We start from the raw sequence: 19,576 nt of genomic DNA on the forward strand, positions 1-19,576 counted from the left end.
TGTATGTTGATGGGTAGGACCGGCCTGCTGTGAGCGCTGCAACGTGATTTTTGTTCACTGAGGTGCACTCCGTTGACGCTACGTTCGACGTCTCTGCACGCTGAGAGAGAAACTGCATGACAGGTGGTGAAGGAAACGAGATAATCTCTTTCAGTCTCTTTCCTTGTTTTAAACTGATTCATGTTTTTCTTGATTCCTGGTTTCTGAGCAGTGACGCCATGGCAGGGAGAGCGATATATACAAATACACACGCTCTCTCACACACACTATATCTATATCATTTATTTATCTGATCCATGCAAACACGCATGAACAGTAAATTTGACACTAAACTCAAACAATTTAGCATCAACATTTTTGTCCTACACACAAACTGAAATCAAGCAATTTACTGTACTTGAGCTTTTTCCTAACGGTTATTACACAACTCAAACCCAGTCAAAACACGGATAATGCATCTCGTTTTTTCTCATTTGACTGACAGCTTGTAACCAGTGATTATCCCTCCAGCTGTTTTAACATAAGCACTTGACCTTTGACCTTCGGTGTTTACACCTTTCATAATTGCACCCAGTCATGCAATGTTGTTGCTGTAGATTGCATGTGAAAGTAAGTGCACGAAAACAGTAGGAAATCTTAATTTTCATCAGTAAGTCACATGTTTTAAAGTCTACACGTGTTCTGAAGAGAAATGTTCATGTATATTGAGTTTGGTTCAGTGAGTAAATACTTTGCAGGTGAAATAAAACTGATTCTTCAAGAGATTATCTGTAAAGTGGCGCTCTCTGCTGATAACAGTGAGTAATGCCACTCGTTCATTGCAAAGTGGTGTCACAGATTTGGACTGACGTTTTTGCAACATTAATCTTTGCATCCAGCTGTGAAAGAGTTTCTATTTGCAGCAATAAATATAAAAAGTCTACTTATTAGCTATGCTGTACAACAAGAATTCCTGTAAAATGTATGTGTCACAGAACGTTTGATGTTGCACATTTGGCAGGTATGCACAGTTTTTTTCTATTTTTCAATATTTGTCAGAACAATTTTGGTTTTCTTTGTGTCAAAGCTTTAGGGCCTCAAAGTTGACCAGATGACTTATGAAAGCTCTAAGACTCCACATAAACATGATACTGTCTCTTCGTGGTATTAACAGGTGAGACAAATACGAGTTTCTAGTCCTAGCTCACCATGCGGATCAGAATACAGCTGTGCTGAGTTACACCGATCGATGATCAACGAGGCTAAATGCTCCATTTTTTTTTCAAAAAGTCAAAGGTAAAATTTAAGATCTAGCAGATTTTGAAGGGCTGCATGCCGCTTTCACATCACAGTTATAGCATAAAATTGTCCTACATTAAATAAACAATTGAGTTTTAGCATTTTTGGTAGAATCTTGAAAATAAAATTATGAACAATTGTTCTCCATGTTGCAAGATCTTATAATCTGACAGCATTTGGAGCAAGTGTTGGGGATGATACTAATTTTTTCAGTATTTTTTTGACAGGTCTTGCAGAACTTTTGTACTCACAAATGCATAAATGTGCTTAAGTACAAAATGAGAAAATGAGAGAAACAATTAAGCAGAATACCTTTGATATATATATATATATATATATATATATATATATATATATATATATATCTGTGTGTGTGTGTGTGTGTGTGTGTGTGTGTGTGTGTGTGTGTGTGTGTGTGTGTGTGTATGTATTTCAAACAAAGTTCATGGTTGACACATTGTCCAGTTTTAAGACTGGGCTTAAGACTTTCCTTTTTGATAAATCCTATAGTTAGGGTTGGCTTGTTATGTTGCTATAGGCTTAGACTTCTAGCGGACACTGAATGAGAATAAAAATATGTACATTAGTTTAATGCATTTAGCTTGATTGTTATGTCATATTACATGATGTAATATTTTTTATTTTGGAAATGATCCATTTACAAACACCCCCAAAATAATCATAGTGTATTAATTAAAACAAACCTGTAAAAGGGATCAGTCATTTCAAGAGCTGCCTCCTAGTTATTAAAAAACAAAACAAAAATAAAATATTTCAACCAGCTCTTCGTCTTAGTCCTCCAGATTAGGATTAGCTATTTGTTACAGATTATGTGCAGCATCCATCTCAACCAAGGTTCTAACAATAAGTTCACAAATCATTTTAACAACTAAAGTAATAATATTTTGTTTCCTTATATAAGTTTTATTGCATATTTTAATTATAATATAACACTATCCATTCTGTGTGTTGAATTACTTGATTGATTCATTTTCAGCACGTTCCTGCAGATGCTACTTATTTTCACATCATAACTGAAGATGAGTTATCACTTTGTACAGTTTCAGCATTACAAGGCTCATAAGTCTCTTGAATTATTTGTAGTATACCTCAATATATCAGTTTCACGTGTCAGGCAGCATCACTGGACACCTCAAACAGGTGTGGAAAAGAAAAACAGTCTTTCCTGGAAAACATTTACTGATACCTTGAAAACGATCCATCACTACAGCTTCCATGGACAAACTCAGGAAAAGGAAAATATTTTCACAATAAAAGTCCTCATTTAAAGTTGGTTCAGACATAAAAAGTCTCACAGTGTCTCACTTGACGTTCTGCACAAAATATCTCTCCGTTTTACTCCGTTCATCCAAAGCCATTGCTCTGTTCTCTTCAGCTGCAATGTGAGGAGCTTGTTGATGCTCTGATCTCCAGGTTTGGAGTTTGTTTTTATTGGTCTCCTTCTACAGCTCCTCTCAGCAGGTTTGTGAACGGGTCATGTATTGAGCGGAACATCCTCTGGTCCAGAGCCCCACTCGACAAAGTCCTCCTCCCCGCTGGACTGAGGAGGACTGTCCAGAGAGAGACCTCGCCGCTCACCGAACACCTTCTCCTGGAGCTCGATGATGTCATTGCGGATGTCGGCCATCATGAGCAGCAGGAAGTCGAAGGAGCCGGGTGGTCCCTGGAGACAAGTGGAGGAGCTGGTTAACGTGATGTTATGTTTTGCTAACACAAAATGGTGAGTAAAAGCATGCATTTAAAATGGAAACCAAGCACTAAACACTACTATTCATGAAAATGTGGGTGTAATCACTTACAGGTGGACCTCTGGGACCAGGAGCTCCTCGCTCACCCTGAAAATAACAGTAGCACAGTTTTTTTAGCTTAGCTGGTGTGACTAAAAGTGTATTATTATATAAGCACAGAGCATTAGCCAAGATTTTTAGTGCATAAAATGTATTTAGAAAATACAAATACAGTAGTCCTTCGCTAATTTGCATTTTGACTTTCGCAGTTTTTCAAAGTAAGAGTAGACATGACACACAATTGGCTGATTGATGAATAAGCCACACAAGCGGCATCGATTGTATATTTAAAATAAATTGTTTTAAATTATTTAGCACCTGCTGCACCTTCGTGCAGCCCACAGGTGCAGGAAGGCGCTCCCTCTGCAGCCTGTCATGATCTCCTCTCTGCCACCTGCGGCTCTCTGCCACGCCCACATTTCTCCTGCTGCAGCAGCTTCATGAAGGGTTAACCCTTTGTTGTCCAGCTGCACTGATCAACTTTTGTCTTCCAACTTAAAATTCAAAGTATGTCACATCGTAAAAATGGTCATAATCACAAAATATGAAAGTGTTAAAAGTTATTTTTAATTATTTTAGACTGGACTGACGTGGTCCAAAGTGTCCCACGCCTCCTGCGGTGATTGGTGCAGCATACAGTTCATGCAGAGAGCAGGTGGAGACAAGCACACACAGATAGTAAAACCACGTGAGGATGAAAAGAAGATGGACTTTACAAACCTTTAATCCATCTCTTCCTGTTGCCCCCGGCAGCCCCTGAGAGAATGATCACAACATGACCATTATCTTTTTAGGCTTTTCCAAATGTGTGTGTGGTACAAACACAGTGAGCTTCCTGTTATCTACAGCGTCCTGTGGTTATCAGACAGTTCCTGCCTCTTTTAGTTCTGTGCATCAGAACTAAACTACTTTAGTCCGTTTTTAATGCTTGCGCACAGAACGAAAAACAAATTTTGTTTTTAGAAAATGCAAACAAGTTCACAACACATTCAAGATGGTTGCCAGATAAAATCAGACAAAGCAGTTTATAGTTTATAACATCAGCAAGAATATCAGCGATATCATCAAGACAAAAATCACCAAACTAAAGGTTTAGTCTCCGCAAGCAGGGTGTTGTCAGAGCTAAATGACTATGCAGGATGACCTTTGACCCCTCAGATATCAGGAATAAAGCTGTCAGCAACAGTGTTAAAAACAAATTTCTTTCTACTTGAGTTTGTTTCATAAAAGTTCAAATATATCTAAAGATTTAAGATTTTTGTTATAATACAAAAGTTCCAGTCTTTTCTAGAAATGGAGTTTGAATGGCAGTAAGTCAGAATAGTTCTGTTTATAGTCTTTATGTTATGAACATTAACAGGACAAAGACAAATTATTCACTTTGTTTGCTGTGTGGAGAGACTGAGCATTGTTTTTTTGTTGATTACAGACACAAGGTCAGATTGGTACTCAAACACTTTTCACTTACCTAAAACACTTTTTTAAAAACCTTTATTTATACAGGTAGTCTCATTGAGTCATGAGAACTCATTTTCAAGAGAGGCCTGTTTGGGAGCAGGGGGTGGGGGTTAAGGGCCTTGCTCAAGGGCCCAGAGGGAGGCAAATGAGGGTGGAGGCAGGTGTTTCACAATTTCCACCCACATTTTGATGTTGCTGGTTCGAGGAGTCGAACTGGCAACCTTCTAATCACAGGCTCACCTTCTCTAACCTCTGCGCCACCACTCCCCAGACAATGAACCCAAAGTTACTCCACTACCCAGACCACATACAACGGAATGGAAACAGGACATGTTGATGTTTTCATTGCATTTTTATTTATTTTTATTATTTATTTTATATTTTATTCAGAAATTTTTTTATGCTAGAAAATAAAAAGAGTCATTAAAACCATTGTATTCTGAAGGTATGCTGAATTTAAAATCTGATCTCCATTCTGAAATTATTTTTCTTTTTGCATTATTTTCTGTGTTGCTGCCTCTAGTGGTTTCAGTATTAAGATGCCAGTGGGTTTGTTTTCTTACCACTGGCCCCCTGCGGCCCCTCTTTATATGGCTCAGATCTGGTTCTGGACCCATGGGCCCCATGTCGCCCCTTGAGCCAGGATGGCCTCTCTCTCCTGGTTTTCCAGGGTTTCCTGGTTCTCCTGGGTGTCCTGGTAAAGACAGGTGAAAAATATGACAGACTTATTCTAAAGCAAGCAAATGCAAAAAGTCAGAGGTTCAGTCTTCCTAACAGAATATATATTTTAGTAATAACATTATTGTGCGAATGTTTATGAAGCATTCACCTATTGTGATCCATTTTTCTTTCATATGCTTTTCGTTGTGATTCTCTTCCTGCAGTTTTCAAGCTAATTCAACAAATCATACTGTATATCAAAACGTTCAGCTCTTTCAGGACAATCCTGCTATGACCTTTGGCATTGGTGCAACTTTAGCTTGTTGAAATATTTAGCCTTTTCTGACACTTTTTTCTCATGTAAAATTAAATTAGCTCATTTTACATCCTTCAGATCTTTAGATCTGTTTCCAACATTTTGCTGCTCCTTTCACATTTTGTTCTGGTTCTGCTTCTTTCTGCTTCTTTGTGCAAATTAAAAAATTTCTCAGCTAATTTCAGCTGTTCTTTTAGCTCTTTTGTGCTCCTTTCAGATTCTTTCTGCTAACTACAACATTGTTTGTGCTTCTTCTAACTTCTTCTTGCTAATTTCTGCTTATGCTCCTTTCAGCTTATTTCTGCAAGTTTCAGCTTTTTCTACTATTTCAGCAACTATATAGCTGTTTTTATGCTAATTTAAGCCCTTTCAGCTAATTCCACATTTTTTGCACTCATTTAAACTTTTTTCAGCCTAATGCAGCAAAAATGTGCTCTCTCGATATCCGTCTTGTTATTTCGGATTCTTTCTACATTTTTAGCTACTTTTCAACTGTTTTATTTGCTCATTTCAGTTCTTTTCAGATAATTTCCTTTTTTTTTGTGCTAATTTTTGCTTCTTCCAGCCTGATTGGGCAAACATGTTCTTTCTGCTTTCTTCTGCTAATTTAAGCTTGTTCTACTTTTTCAGCTACCCTTTAAGCTAATTTTAGCTGTTTTCAGATAAATTCAATTTTTTTGTGCCATTTTCTGCTACTTAATTTACATCTTTCTGCAAATTGCAGCTTGTTATGCTTTTTTCAGCTTGTTTCTGATAGTTTCAGTTATTTCAGCTACTATTCAGCTGTTTTATGTTATTTTTAACTTTTAAAGCTAATTCCACATCGTTTAGCTCCTTTCACTTCCTTCTGGTAATTTAAGCTTCTTTCTGCCCTTTCAGCTATTTTTCAGCTATTTTTTGTGTGTGCTAATTTCAGCTTTTTTAAAGTTAATTTCCAAGTTTTTGTGCTAAATTCTGCTTATTTAAACCTAATTCAGCAGATTTGTTATTTTTGCTTTCTTCTGCTAACTTGGCTTGTTCTATTGCAGCTTCATTTCAACATGTTAATTTCAGCTGTTTTTCAGCAAGTTCTTCAGCAATAAGCATTCACATTGTATTTTCACAGGAAATGCAATTTCTGTAGTTTAAATGATAAAATCTCCTTTTAATGTGTGTTTGTGTATTTTCTTGTTTAAAACATTGGTATGCAAGGTGATTATTTATTTGTAATACATTATTTTGTTAATCCCTCAAGTCATCTTGCACATTTAGCGTCAGCAGCCTCTGGAGCCAACCCAGTTTCCAACATTGTAGTCTCCTTTTTATTACCTGGGACACCTGGAGCTCCTGGAGGGCCAGGTAAACCAGGAAGACAGGGCCCATCGGGACCTTTTCCTCCTCGTCCCTGAGATGGTTTGTCACTGCTGTTTGCCAGACCAGAAACCTACAAACAATAAAGAAGAAGGATGAATAAATACAGAGCTGGGATGTGTGATCACGCATCTTTTGTCATTTTTTTTTTTTCTTCTTAAACTCAGGCTGCTGACCTCAGTCATGCATTAAATAAATGTTTATAATTAATAAATGTAAAATCCTTTAACCAGACAGACGGCAGTTAGGTTGTGTTTTGTTTGATGACGGTGTTACCTGGTTGGACGACTGTGTGTTTCCCAGCCGCAGCTTTAACTGAAGCAGGTTGTTTTTCATGTTGATGAAATCCTGACAGGTGAACGAGCAGGTACCAGCACTCATCAAGGTGTCGGACTTCCCCGATGAACTCACTGCACAGCAAAACACGGTTACAGTTTTTTTTTCCAAGATACAATCAAAGTGCATTGTCTAAAAACTGTATGTTCAATTATAGGCTATTTGATGGAACATGTTTATTTTTTATTTAACTTTTATTTATACAGTCTCATTGAGCCGCAAGGACTCATTTACAAGAGAGACCTGTTTTAAACAAAAAACACAGATGAGGTACAGACAACAACAGACAATCGTGTAAAAAGCATATAAAATGAAAGGTAAATAGAAGAAATTATATAAAAACGAAACAAGAAAAATCCCAGCTACATTATAAAACAATATAAAATAGTAAAAACAGGAACTAGTCTGCGTTGGTTTTTGACAAGAATTTAGCAGATGTTTAAAATCCCTTAGAGAGGTCGAGGTCGAGCGCTTCAGATGTTTTTGTAAGATATTCCAGGAAACAGGAGCAGAGTAAGAGAAGGCCCTTTTGCCAAGTTTGGTGGAGGGGACACTGCAAGTAATTATGTCCTGAGAGCGCACGATGTAGCTGCACTCATGGAGTGACATACAGGAGGAGATGTATGAAGGCAGCAGACCAAGAAGTGATTTAAAAATAAACCAGTGTGAGAGACTGCGTGAAGTTAATGATGACCAGTTGGTGCAGTGATGGGTATGGTGGTTACAGCCAGTTATGAATCTTATTGCACCGTGATTGATAGCTGATAGACAGATGTGCTACAGCTGTTAGTCTGTCCTTTTATTTCCATGTAACGATGGCTGCTCTCAGAGTCATCTTCGGGATGCTGTTTAATATACCATATTATTTTACATTATTGGTGTTTAGCGTATATCTTATATCTTTTAGCGTATTGTACCACCACATGTACCACATGTGGTGCGAACGACAATAAATAAATCTCTGACTCTGACTGATTGTTGGCGTATATCTTAACATATATCTTAGATCCTTGTATACTGTTTTTTTTTTATATTTTATATTGTTGCTATTTTGGGGTTTAACTGGGACCCTGAGTACACGATTTCAGTCCACCTTGTGTAACACATGTGATGCGAATGACAATAAAGAACCTTGAACTGCTCACACTGAGGGTCAAAGTAATCTTTTATGTTATTATTTTAGAATTTTATTTCTACATATAGAGCAATCGGTCACATCTTTAAAACTTCTGCCACATGTTGTGCAGTCCAGCCTTTAGTTTAGTCCATGCCACAGATTATTAAAGTGAGTAGTTTTGATCAAACTTGTATTTATCTAACCAAGTAAAATGTAAACCTTGTCAACATACATAATTATATGTGGTACAGGAAGTGTATTTTGTTGGAAAATTCATCACCCTGATCCCTAATCTTGATTTTTAGGGTCATGGACCTGCGTCCTCTGATGTGGCTTCTTTGTCTCATGACATCAGCCATTTAATCTCAGGTACATTTTGTAGCTGCTGGTTCAAACTGGGGTCAGAATCCTCGGTAGCCGGGTCATACACCCTGAGCTCTTTGTCATGTTGTCATTCCCGATTATAAAGTCAGCTGATGGCCTCATATGTCATTTTCTGTCTCAAACATGTGCGCTCTTCTGATGGTGATGCAGAAACTTACAGTTGTGTACGGGGATGCAGGACCGCTGGTCCGGTGCGAGTATGTAACCACTGTGACAGCGACACTGAAAACTGCCCACTGTGTTCACACACTCGTGGTCGCACAAACTGCTGCTCGAGTTCCCACACTCATCAATATCTGTGTGTGCACAGGACGAATTGGAACAGGAAAGGAGAGGCAGGGGACAAAGACTTAATGGAATGCAGATGCTAAATATAGAACATGTGAAGTTTATACATGTCAATAATGTTGTGTTTTAATAGGACCATGAAGATACAACTACATCCTGAGAGGGGACTGTACTAACCCAGGCAGTAGGGAGATTTGTGAGTGCGATGTCTTTCCCTGTCGAAGCGGTAGCCAGGGTAACACGTGCAGATGACTCGCCCAAAGTTATCAGTGCACTGCTGCTCACAGGGCGACGCTGCACACACGTCCACACCTGCATCAAAACACAAAACAGGAGGAAAATGCTTTAAAAAATCTCTTCTCAAATTTATTTATTTCACCTTTATTTCACCAGAAAAATCCCACTGAGATTAAAAATCTCTTTTGCAAGAGAATCCTGGCCAAGTCTGGCAGCAGCACACAGACATTACAGAACATTCACAGCAAAAACAGAAAAAAGTGAACTTCATCAAAAACTAACTAACTGAAAGATTCCTCAGTTAAATATTTGCAGACAGATGATCCCTTCTCCAAATCAGTAAGCATAGCCTCATAAACATTTTGTGACAACAGCTCCTTTAGGTTCATGTATTTCTGCAACTGGTTCCGAGAAGATGGAGCAGAAAACTGAAAAGATTTCTTTCCAAGTTCAGTTTGGACTTGCACCGAAAATAAAAACAAGTTGTCAGAACCAAGTATCCTCTGGTGGACTTCGTCTTTATAAAGGCCAACAAATATGAAGGAAGAAGTCCTATTTATAAGTCCACAACTGGAAAACATCATCTTTGCTTTTAGTGGTTTTGAATTATTTTCTCATGTCTTCCAGGGTTTAAAGAAGATAAAGTCATTACATGTATAATGTTATCATAAATTATTTAGTTTTTCTATCTGTGCTGACATTTGAGATTATTGTGGATTGACAGATTGTGATGTACTGTGGGACTGTGAGCAGAAAAACATTCAAAAGGAAAAATATTTTTAACTTGAACTGAACCAAAGTGGATATATAGCTACACTTTACACTATATACTGTAGTAGAATAAAACTATTGTTTGCTGTAAAGACTAAAAATAAACTTTTGTTTTTCATCAAACTGCTAAATTTTTTTATGCATACTTTGGGCAGAGAGAAACTGTTAAACCATCACATTCATATCTGATCCCTTCATGCCTCATTTCAAACCTTCAAATGCTGCCAGAACCACAGCGTTGAACTCTTTAAGCTGAATGGAAAACAGAAATAAGCAGTTATGTATTAACCTCCATTTAACTTCATTGTTGCATTTCTGGAGTTCAGGGGTTGTCTACACAAACACTTCTATGTAAAATCTAGTCCAGATTTTAAATTATTGACCTTTTTTAAGCTTATGCGCATCAGCAGAGTTTTTAAACCATTTTTCTGCTCATGCTGTGACTGTCAGGACGAGCCACAGCGTCCTCTAGTGACAAACACTGTTGCTCTGCAGAAATTAGGCCGTTTCGCATTAAAAAATAATTCTTTATGTTTCCTTTTAATAGTTACTTTCCCAAAATGTTGCACATTTGACTTACACATTATAGGACCTTAAAGTGACAAAACCATTTATGAATAAATCCTGAACATGCCCATTCACTGATTGCAGAGATTGTGTTTCTGCGGCTTGTTTTAATCGATGAACAACAAAGGGAAGAGCAAAACAGCAAATGAGGAAAATACAAAGTCTGTTTGGTTTACCTACTTTCAGGTATGCACTGGCCCATCACAAACCTGAATCCACCACAGCACTTCCTCCTGTATATTAGAAAAGAAAGGATAATTACAAGTGTGTCTACAAAAATGTTAGAAACAAGCATACTTTAAAAGTATAATTTAATATTTTATGGAAAAGAGTAAATTACACTAGCATTTCTTGAAGGCTTCGCTGCCTTGCATGGCACAGTTTTAAACAAAGATCTCACGTGCTCAATGACCACTTAGATTGTGGGTGAATTACTCTCAGCTATCCTGATGCATGCTCAATAATCCAGGTAGAAAAATCTAAAAAAATTAAATCTGGTCCTCTGGACATTCAAAAAAACAAAACAAAATAAATCAACAAAAAAATGTAGAAACATTTCGTCTCTCATCCAAGAGACTTTCTCAGTCTGAGGAGCTGTATTCATCTCAGTCTCTTAAATAGCACCTTCTCAGAGTGGATCAACCAGTTTTGCTGCTGACAACCAAAACCAGCTGATCACATGCTCAAGAAGGACCATCAGCCTAACGATGGATCATTAGCACACTGATGGCTGTTTACTGTTCACAGAGGGCTGAGTGATACTAGCAATCACAGCATTGTAAGAGGGGGACAGTTGAACCCGGAGGCCTCCACCCCTGTTTAATGATGGACGGTTTCTTTTCACAAAGATGGCCTCCTTTACTTCTCTCTCAAACCATCGTTCCTCTCTGTCCAGGATGTGAACATCTTCATCCCTGAAAGAGTGACCGCTGGCCTGGAGATGAGTGTAGACCGCAGAGTCCTGGCCTGATGATGTTGATCTTCTGTGCTGGGCCATCCTTTTGGCCAGTGGCTGTTTTGTTTCCCCGATGTAAGACTGATCACAGCCCTCCTGACACTGAACAGCATACACAACATTACTCTGTTTGTGCCGGGGGACTGGATCTTTGGGATGAACCAGTCTATGCCGTAATGTATTTTGGGGTTTAAAAGCCACTGGGACGTTATGTTTAGAAAATAAACGTCTCAGTTTCTCTGATACTCCCTCAACATTGGAATGACCACTGGTCTGGGTCTGGGTTCCTCCTTTTCACCTGTTGGCTGACTGGAGTCCTGTTTGGGTTTCTTCTCTGCTTTCAGGAAGGCCCAGTTAGGATATCCACATTGCTCTAGAGCCTGTTTTGTGTGGGATTTCTCCTTCTGCCCGGCTCCTGAGCTAGTGGGGACGCTGTCTGCTCTGTGATACAGAGTCCTGATGACTCCTAACTTGTGCTCCAAAGGGTGATGGGAGTCAAACTGCAAATATTGGTCTGTGTGGGTGGGTTTGCGGTACACCTCAGTTTGCAAATGTCCTCTATCAGAGACTGAGACCTCACAGTCCAAGAAAGCCGTATATATATATATATATATATATATATATATATACACAAACCGGATTCCAAAAAAGTTGGGACACTAAACAAATTGGGAATAAAAACTGAATGCAATGATGTGGAGGTGCCAACATCTAATATTTTATTCAGAATATAACACAAATCACAGATCAAAAGTTTAAACTGAGAGAATGTATAATTTTAAGGGAAAAATCTGTTGTTTCCAAATTTCATGGCGTCAACAAATCCCCAAAAAGTTGGGACAAGTCCATTTTTACCACTGTGTGGCATCCCCCCTTCTTCTTACAACACTCAACAGACGTCTGGGGACAGAGGAGACCAGTTTCTCAAGTTTAGAAATAGGAATGCTCTCCCATTCATGTCTAATACAGGCCTCTAACTGTTCAATCGTCTTGGGCCTTCTTTGTCGCACCTTCCTCTTTATGATGTGCCAAATGTTCTTTATAGGTGAAAGATCTGGACTGCAGGCTGGCCATTTCAGTACCCGGATCCTTCTCCTACGTAGCCATGATGTTGTGATTGCTGCAGAATGTGGTCTGGCATTATCGTGTTGAAAAATGCAGGGTCTTCCCTGAAAGAGATGACGTCTAGATGGGAGCATATGTTGTTCTAGAACCTGAACATAGTTCTCTGCATTAATGGTGCCTTTCCAGACATGCAAGCTGTCCATGCCACAAGCGCTCATGCAACCCCATACCATCAGTGATGCAGGCTTCTGAAAGGAGCGTTGATAACAACTTGGGCTATCCTTGTCCTCTCTGGTCCAGATGACATGGCGTCCCAGTGTTCCATAAAGAACTTCAAATCGTGACTCATCTGACCACAGAACAGTCTTCCATTTTGCCACACTCCATTTTAAATGACCCCTGGCCCAGTGCAAACGTCTGAGCTTGTGGAGCTTGCTTAGAAATGGCTTCATCTTTGCACTGTAGAGTTTCAGCTTGCAACGGCGGATGGAACAGTGGATTGTGTACACTGACAATGCTTTCTGGAAGTATTCCTGAGCCCATTCTGTTATTTCCTTGACAGTGGCATTCCTGTTTGAGGTGCAGTGACGTTTAAGGGCCCGGAGATCACGAGCATCCAGTAGAGTTTTACGGCCTTGACCTTTACGCACAGCGATTGTTCCAGATTCTCTGAATCTTTTGATGATGTTATGCACGGTTGATGATGATAACTTAAAAGTCTTTGCTATTTTACGCTGGGTAACACCATTCTGGTATTGCTGCACTATCTTTCTGCGCAACAATGGTGGAATTGGTGATCCTCTTACCATATTGGCTTCTGAGAGACACTGACATTCTGAGAAGCTCTTTTTATACCCAATCATGTTGTCAATTGACCTAATTAATGTTAATTGGTGTTCCAGCTGTTCGTTATATGCTCAATTTCCTTTTTCCAGCCACTTATTGCTACTTGTCCCAACTTTTTTGGGATTTGTTGACACTGTGAAATTTTGAATCAACATATTTTTCCTTTAAAATGTTACATTTACTCAGATTAAACTTTTGATCTGCCATCTATGTTATATTACGAATAAAATATTGACATTTGCCATCTCCACATCATTGCATTCAGTTTAACTTTGTGCACCTCATAAGCTACCACCACACCTAATTTTAACTCTGTATTTAAAAAAAAATGATTATGATATAGCTATTTATGTGTTTGCTAAGTGTAATTAGTTGTGTTATCTATCCATCCACAATCTTTCACTTGTTCCAAAGTCAGGTCATGGGGGCAGCAGCTTTAGCAGAGAGGCCCAGACATCAGCCCCCTCTTCCAGCTCTTCAAGGAGATGCTCGAAGCACCTCCCTAGTGGCGCCCAGGGAGACCCTTACCAGATGCCCAAACTGTCTCAACTGTTTGCAATCACAATAAAAATGTGTGAGTATGAGTATCAATGATAGATTTTTTTAAAGCAAATAAAGTCTTAAATTTCTCAAACAGTCAAGAAGACACAAAGTGTTTATCCTCATCAAAGTAAAGTATTTGAAAATTATGTAAAAAACCAGAACCACTAAAACGTATGACGGAACGTCCCAACACTGCAGAACAGAGGCATCGTCTCAGCTTAGAGACTTCCCTCTGTCCAAAAGAAACAACTCATCTGAGAAAGGTGGAAAAAGTAAACACCTAATAAACTTTTGTACCAACAACCACCCTCATGGCTGACGTGACACATGTGCACAGTGTTGACATCTCACATCTGGAACCAGGCAGACAACAAACCACAAAGAGGAGCAGCTGGGTGGAGGGATGAGGAACAGATGCCATGAAGCAGAGGGATGGAGTACCGACCTCACTGAGGGTTAATCCAGGTTTACTTTATACTCATTACTTACCTGCATCACAAAGGCTGATCAATGTTAAACCTATTCCTGCCAGATTAGTGTGAGTGTTGAAGTGACTTGCTCTAAAAACGTTTTTGAGCATATTTGTAAAGTGATATTCATTTTATTTCCTCCTGCTTGTCACTTTATGTACAAATCAGACAAATTGTGATGCTAAATTAACTAATAATAAAGAAATAAATGCTTTACTGGCGGACACAGATATATGATTTAAACCGTTATCATCAGAAGCTCTTCTTACAGTATGTATTCTGAATGATGACAAGGAAACACAGAGAACCCCCGACACAGCAACACTGTTGGAACGAGTTACTATCATATTGTCCATCCAGAAATAAAAAAAGTATTGTGTCAAACACAAACAAGAGTTGTTTATTTAAATCTGGGATGTCATAATAAATACAGTGTAGAATATATGATTTATTTTAGATATATAATATGAAATGAATACAGTAGGTATTGTCATGGTCAGCGGCCCCCGTTGACCCCCATCGGCCCCTGTCTCACATTCTGCTATTGTTTCAGCCCCTCATACAATAGTTTCTCTTCCCCTGCTTTCCCAAAAGGTGGGAGTCCAATCTTCTCAGTCTGGACGTGGCAGGTGCTGATGTCACGCTGGTGCCAGTGATGTCGCTCGTGCAGTGTGGGCTGCAGCAGTGGCACAGATCTTGGAACCGTTCGAGGTCAGTAAATCCAAATCCGTGGTCCGTGATAGTAGCAGGGGTCATACAAGGGTCACAGGTAGCAGAAGACTGAGCCATGTCGAGATCCGATGTCGTGGTCGTTAGGAAAATTGCAGAGTCAAAAACCGTGGTCAGAACGCAGATGAAATGCAAAGGGGCAGGCGAGGCGTCAAAAAACAGGCGACGGTTCAAGGCAAGGATACAAAGCTATGGAACAAGATACTTTGATGAAAGGCTTCACTATCAGGGACTAGGAGTGGTGTAATAATTCAGCACTGGTGGAGAGCGAGACTGGAACTTATAAAAGGTGCAGAGCACGTGAACTAGTTGAGCTGAACAGGTGAGTGGAATCAGGTCTGATTGCTGTGAGAAACAAGGGAGACGTGGCATGGCTTGAGCTGGAGATGGGTGATAGGCATTACAAAGCGTCACTGGTGCCCTTGTCCAGCCATCACTGTGCAAGAGGCACCCTGGACATGTTACATGAATTTTGTAACTGATGTTGTACATATTTAATATAAATAAAGGAAGAAATGTTTTATTTAGAGCTTTTTGTGCCACAATCAGGATGAAGGTTATATTGTGTGCATGTTTTGTAACGTTGGTGCATTCTTGCAGGTTTGCAGATTAATCTGGTCATATCATATTTGCACTCATAACTGCTGTAAATAACACATATTTTTGAAGAATTGGCAACATTTTCTCACTTTAAAAGATGTTTTGCCATAATGCTGCCATGTGAACATTTCATTTATCTTTAATATTCTCTTTGAAACATTTCTTAGGATGTGCTTTTGTTCAAGTGTTTTATTTTTAAAATGCATCAAAAGATTACCACCAGATTGTGTTTTCTTCTGCGGCCACCCGTTGGCGAAATGTTAAGAATATGATTTAACTTTGTCCTGTTGAATAAAGGGATGCTCTTTTGTGTTTCTGCTCCTCTTCTTCTTTGTTCTGGAGACAACAGGCAGGTGCAGACTTCATCAAGTTTATTACAAAGCTTTGGAGAACAGTCAGAGCCAAAGAGTCAATGCATCACAAGTACAGAACTTATCAACTCGTCCTCTTTGGATTCTGACCCGTTCTGACTTCATGAAATTAAAAAGTTAGTTTTATAGAAACTCATACTCCTATATGCCTTGTCCTAGCATTTTCAGAACCAAACCCATGCGGCTAATAGTCTCACAGAAAATAAAATTTCCTTGAGGTTCCTTATGAGGGGTGGGGTGGTGAACATCTCTATCCAGCTGCTACTAGCACCATCATTCCACAAACAGTGATAACAAAACAACCTTAGAGTTATAAAAAGGGTTATTAATATGGTAAAATAATATTGAATGTATCAGGAATCAGATCAATAAATGATATATTTCCATCACAAACAGCATTTTTAATCTGCTGCTGAACAAATGTTTCCTAATGAATCCCTTGATAAAGTGTTTATCAGCTTTTGATCACTGAATATTTTTGATGCTGTGCCGTGAAATAGGATCAGAGATCACGTGTCTCCAGTTTACGAAAGGTGCTTACACATGAAGCACCTAACTCTTCCAAATTTTGTAAATGGTTTATGATATTACACTCAAAACATGAAAACCCCTGCCAAAAATTTTTTCCCCAAAGGTGTATAATTTTCTCACAAATGTTTTGAACAAATTATAGAGCTGCATTTAATCTTTTCTCCTCAACAACTCCTTGGCAAAAAGTCTTGACAACAAAGAACAATGTCAAATAGCATCATTTTAAAATAATTTATCAACTCATCGCTGCATTAAAATGTCCTCGTCTTTACTTGGTGTGTGCACGTGATTTGTGTGTGTGTGTGTGTGTGTCTGTTGCCGGCCTAATATGCATAAATACATTTACTGTGCATGAAAAACAAGAAGCAAAACACTGTGGACGGATTCTCTCAGCTTCGTAATAAAATGTATGACAATTGTAGAATTACAAAATGTTTTCCCATTTTTTTTTATTATTTTTATTTTATTTTGGGTTTACCATAATGTCACAGCTTCTTATAATTTAAAGTTGCACTTTTTAATTTTTTTTCAGTTATTGAACTGATGGTACATAAACCTGGGTGCAGGTTGTCTGAAGGCCTTTGGTTTATTCATCCTTTTTGTTTATTTCACTGAAGTTACTGCATGACTCAATCTAATTTCTATATTTCGTCTTCTTCCCAGCAGCAACTTTTGACAGAATAAAGAACAAAGAAAACTATTATTTTAACTCTTTAAATAATTTTAATGTTTTTGCAATGTGATCTTTTCTCGTGTAAGCTGCTTACAGTTCGGTGGAAGCTTTTTTATGAAGCACAGCTTTGGGCAACAGATTTCAACCACAATTGATTTATGAGGTTTGGATGTGACACTCGTCCAGCCATCCCACAACGATCCAACACATGTTGTAGACATTACAGTGGGGATTTTTTTTAATTTTTTTTAAAAGAGGGAACTGGAAGAACAAAAATCCTCAAACTTTTAAAGAAAAAGAGAAAGAAATTTGAATTTCTGTCATCCAAACTGATTTCTGTTACCAGAAGGGTTTCACGGTCTCCTCAAGGCAGAAAGTAACTTTTACTCTCCTCCAGCCTCCGTGCAGAATCACACTGAATCGCTACAAGACCCCCTCCCCCTTCTTGTGAATGAAAAATAGCCTATAAAACTCTAGGACTGGCCCAAACTGATGAGATCCAGATGAGAGCAGCTTTAATCTGCGGCCGGGTGTGTTGAGAGGGATGGATAAGGCCAGGAGGAGAGCTGACGAGGAGAAAAGGAGACTGAATGCTGAGATTAAGAGTGTCGCTCATTCAGTTAGTCAGTCAATTCATCTATCAGTCAGTCGGTCTTGGGGTTAACGTGTTGCAGATGTTATTTGAACCAGGAGAACATCTCGACTTTACATTTTTGCAGAAGGGCAACAGCAGCAAAAACATTTTTACCGGTACTTGTCTTGATTAAAGTTGATCTACTATTGATGACTCACCACTTTTACTACAGACTGCTTGATTTCCTTATCTGTTTTAGTGACTGAAACAAACAAGACATAAATGGGTGGAAGGTGGAGTACACCCTGGACAGGTTGCCCGCCTATCAAGACAATGATGTGCATGCAGGTCTAACCCTAAAGGCAATGTAGAGATTCTGATGTACCTACGATGCATGTTTTTAGGCTGTTGAAGTAACTGGATTACCTAAGAAAACCCATGCATGCACAGGGAAAACATGCAAGCTCCACAGTATTTAGGTCCTAGTCAGGAGTCAAACCCAAAACTTTCTTATGGTGAGGTAGCTCCCCGGTAAAGGGTGTTAAGAATGGAGGGGTGGGACATTCTTGCATGTTTTCTTGGCCAGGTGTGTGATGCTGAGGCTCAAGAAGAAGACACTCAGTGGTGTAGACTTTTTAAAGCTCTGTGCTGCTGACTTTCTCGAATAAGGAGCTGCTCATGTGCAGGAAAGAATGATGGGTCTTGTTACTAAAGTCCACAACCAGCTCACTGGTTTTATAACATGATGAGACAAACTGTTGTGACCACAGCAGCTCACCTGGACTGAACACAAGAGTCCCAATTAAAATAGCTTTGTGAAAATTTGTTTCAGAGAATACGACTTAATTCAGTAATATTTTGATATTCTTAGATGTTGAAAAGGAAAAGAGGGTATGGATGGATGGATGGATGGATGGATGGATGGATGGATGGATGGATGGATGGATGGATGGATGGATGGATGGATGGATGGATGGTAGCAAAACATATCAATCTGGTAGAAATATACCTGGTATTTATCAGATACTTGCATTTAAAATGACTGGTCACCCTGTACTTACATGGTATTTTCCTTGTATTTATTGGTTACTACTTCTACTCCCTCAGGCAGCTGAGGTGACCTGAAATAGGAAGCTCAGTCCTCACCTCCTTCTACAGGTGTGCAGTGGAGAGCATCCTGTGCTCCAGCATCAACGTGTGGCATGGAGGCTGCACAGCTACAGAAAGAAAAGCTTTGCAGAGAGTGGTGAAGGCTGCACAGAAGATGTTGGAGTCAGTCTCCCCACCATCACAGACATTTACACCTCCAGATGCAGGAAGAGGGCCACCTGCATCATGAAGGGCCCCACTCACCCAGCACACACAGTTTTTGCCCCGCTCTCCTCAGACAGGCGGTTATGGAGCATTAAATGTAGAACCACTACTGAGGAACAGCTTCTACCTTGTGGCTGTTAGACTCGTGAATCTCTAATCAGAATAATCACTGTAATTCCAATTTAATTGGACATGTGACACTTTATCTGTGCTGCTATTTCTTACCTATAAGTATTCATACCCATCTGTTCACAACAGACTTATGTTCAGGCTGCTGTTTAATACACCATATTATATTATATTATATTATATTATATTATATTATATTATATTAT

The 19,576-nt window shown here is 39.0% G+C and overlaps 1 protein-coding gene across 1 annotated transcript in view; it reads right to left on the minus strand.

Moving 5' to 3' along the window:
- Positions 1–2,633: 2,633 nt before the first annotated feature.
- LOC119430156 (collagen and calcium-binding EGF domain-containing protein 1-like) overlaps positions 2,634–19,576 on the minus strand; it is a 45,887-nt gene continuing 28,944 nt past the window's right edge. Inside the window, exons 3-11 of the mRNA XM_037697596.1 lie at positions 10,751–10,803; positions 9,173–9,307; positions 8,866–9,003; positions 7,147–7,280; positions 6,829–6,943; positions 5,108–5,238; positions 3,807–3,842; positions 3,099–3,134; positions 2,634–2,962 (exon numbers count right to left, since the gene is read on the minus strand). Coding sequence (XP_037553524.1) covers positions 2,774–2,962; positions 3,099–3,134; positions 3,807–3,842; positions 5,108–5,238; positions 6,829–6,943; positions 7,147–7,280; positions 8,866–9,003; positions 9,173–9,307; positions 10,751–10,803 — 967 coding nt within the window. The 3' untranslated portion in view covers positions 2,634–2,773. The remainder of the gene's footprint in view (positions 2,963–3,098; positions 3,135–3,806; positions 3,843–5,107; positions 5,239–6,828; positions 6,944–7,146; positions 7,281–8,865; positions 9,004–9,172; positions 9,308–10,750; positions 10,804–19,576) is intronic.

Source organism: Nematolebias whitei, chromosome 2 (genome assembly GCF_014905685.2).
Source record: "Nematolebias whitei isolate Nwh7 chromosome 2, NemWhi1, whole genome shotgun sequence".
NCBI classification, from domain to species: Eukaryota; Metazoa; Chordata; class Actinopteri; order Cyprinodontiformes; family Rivulidae; genus Nematolebias; species Nematolebias whitei.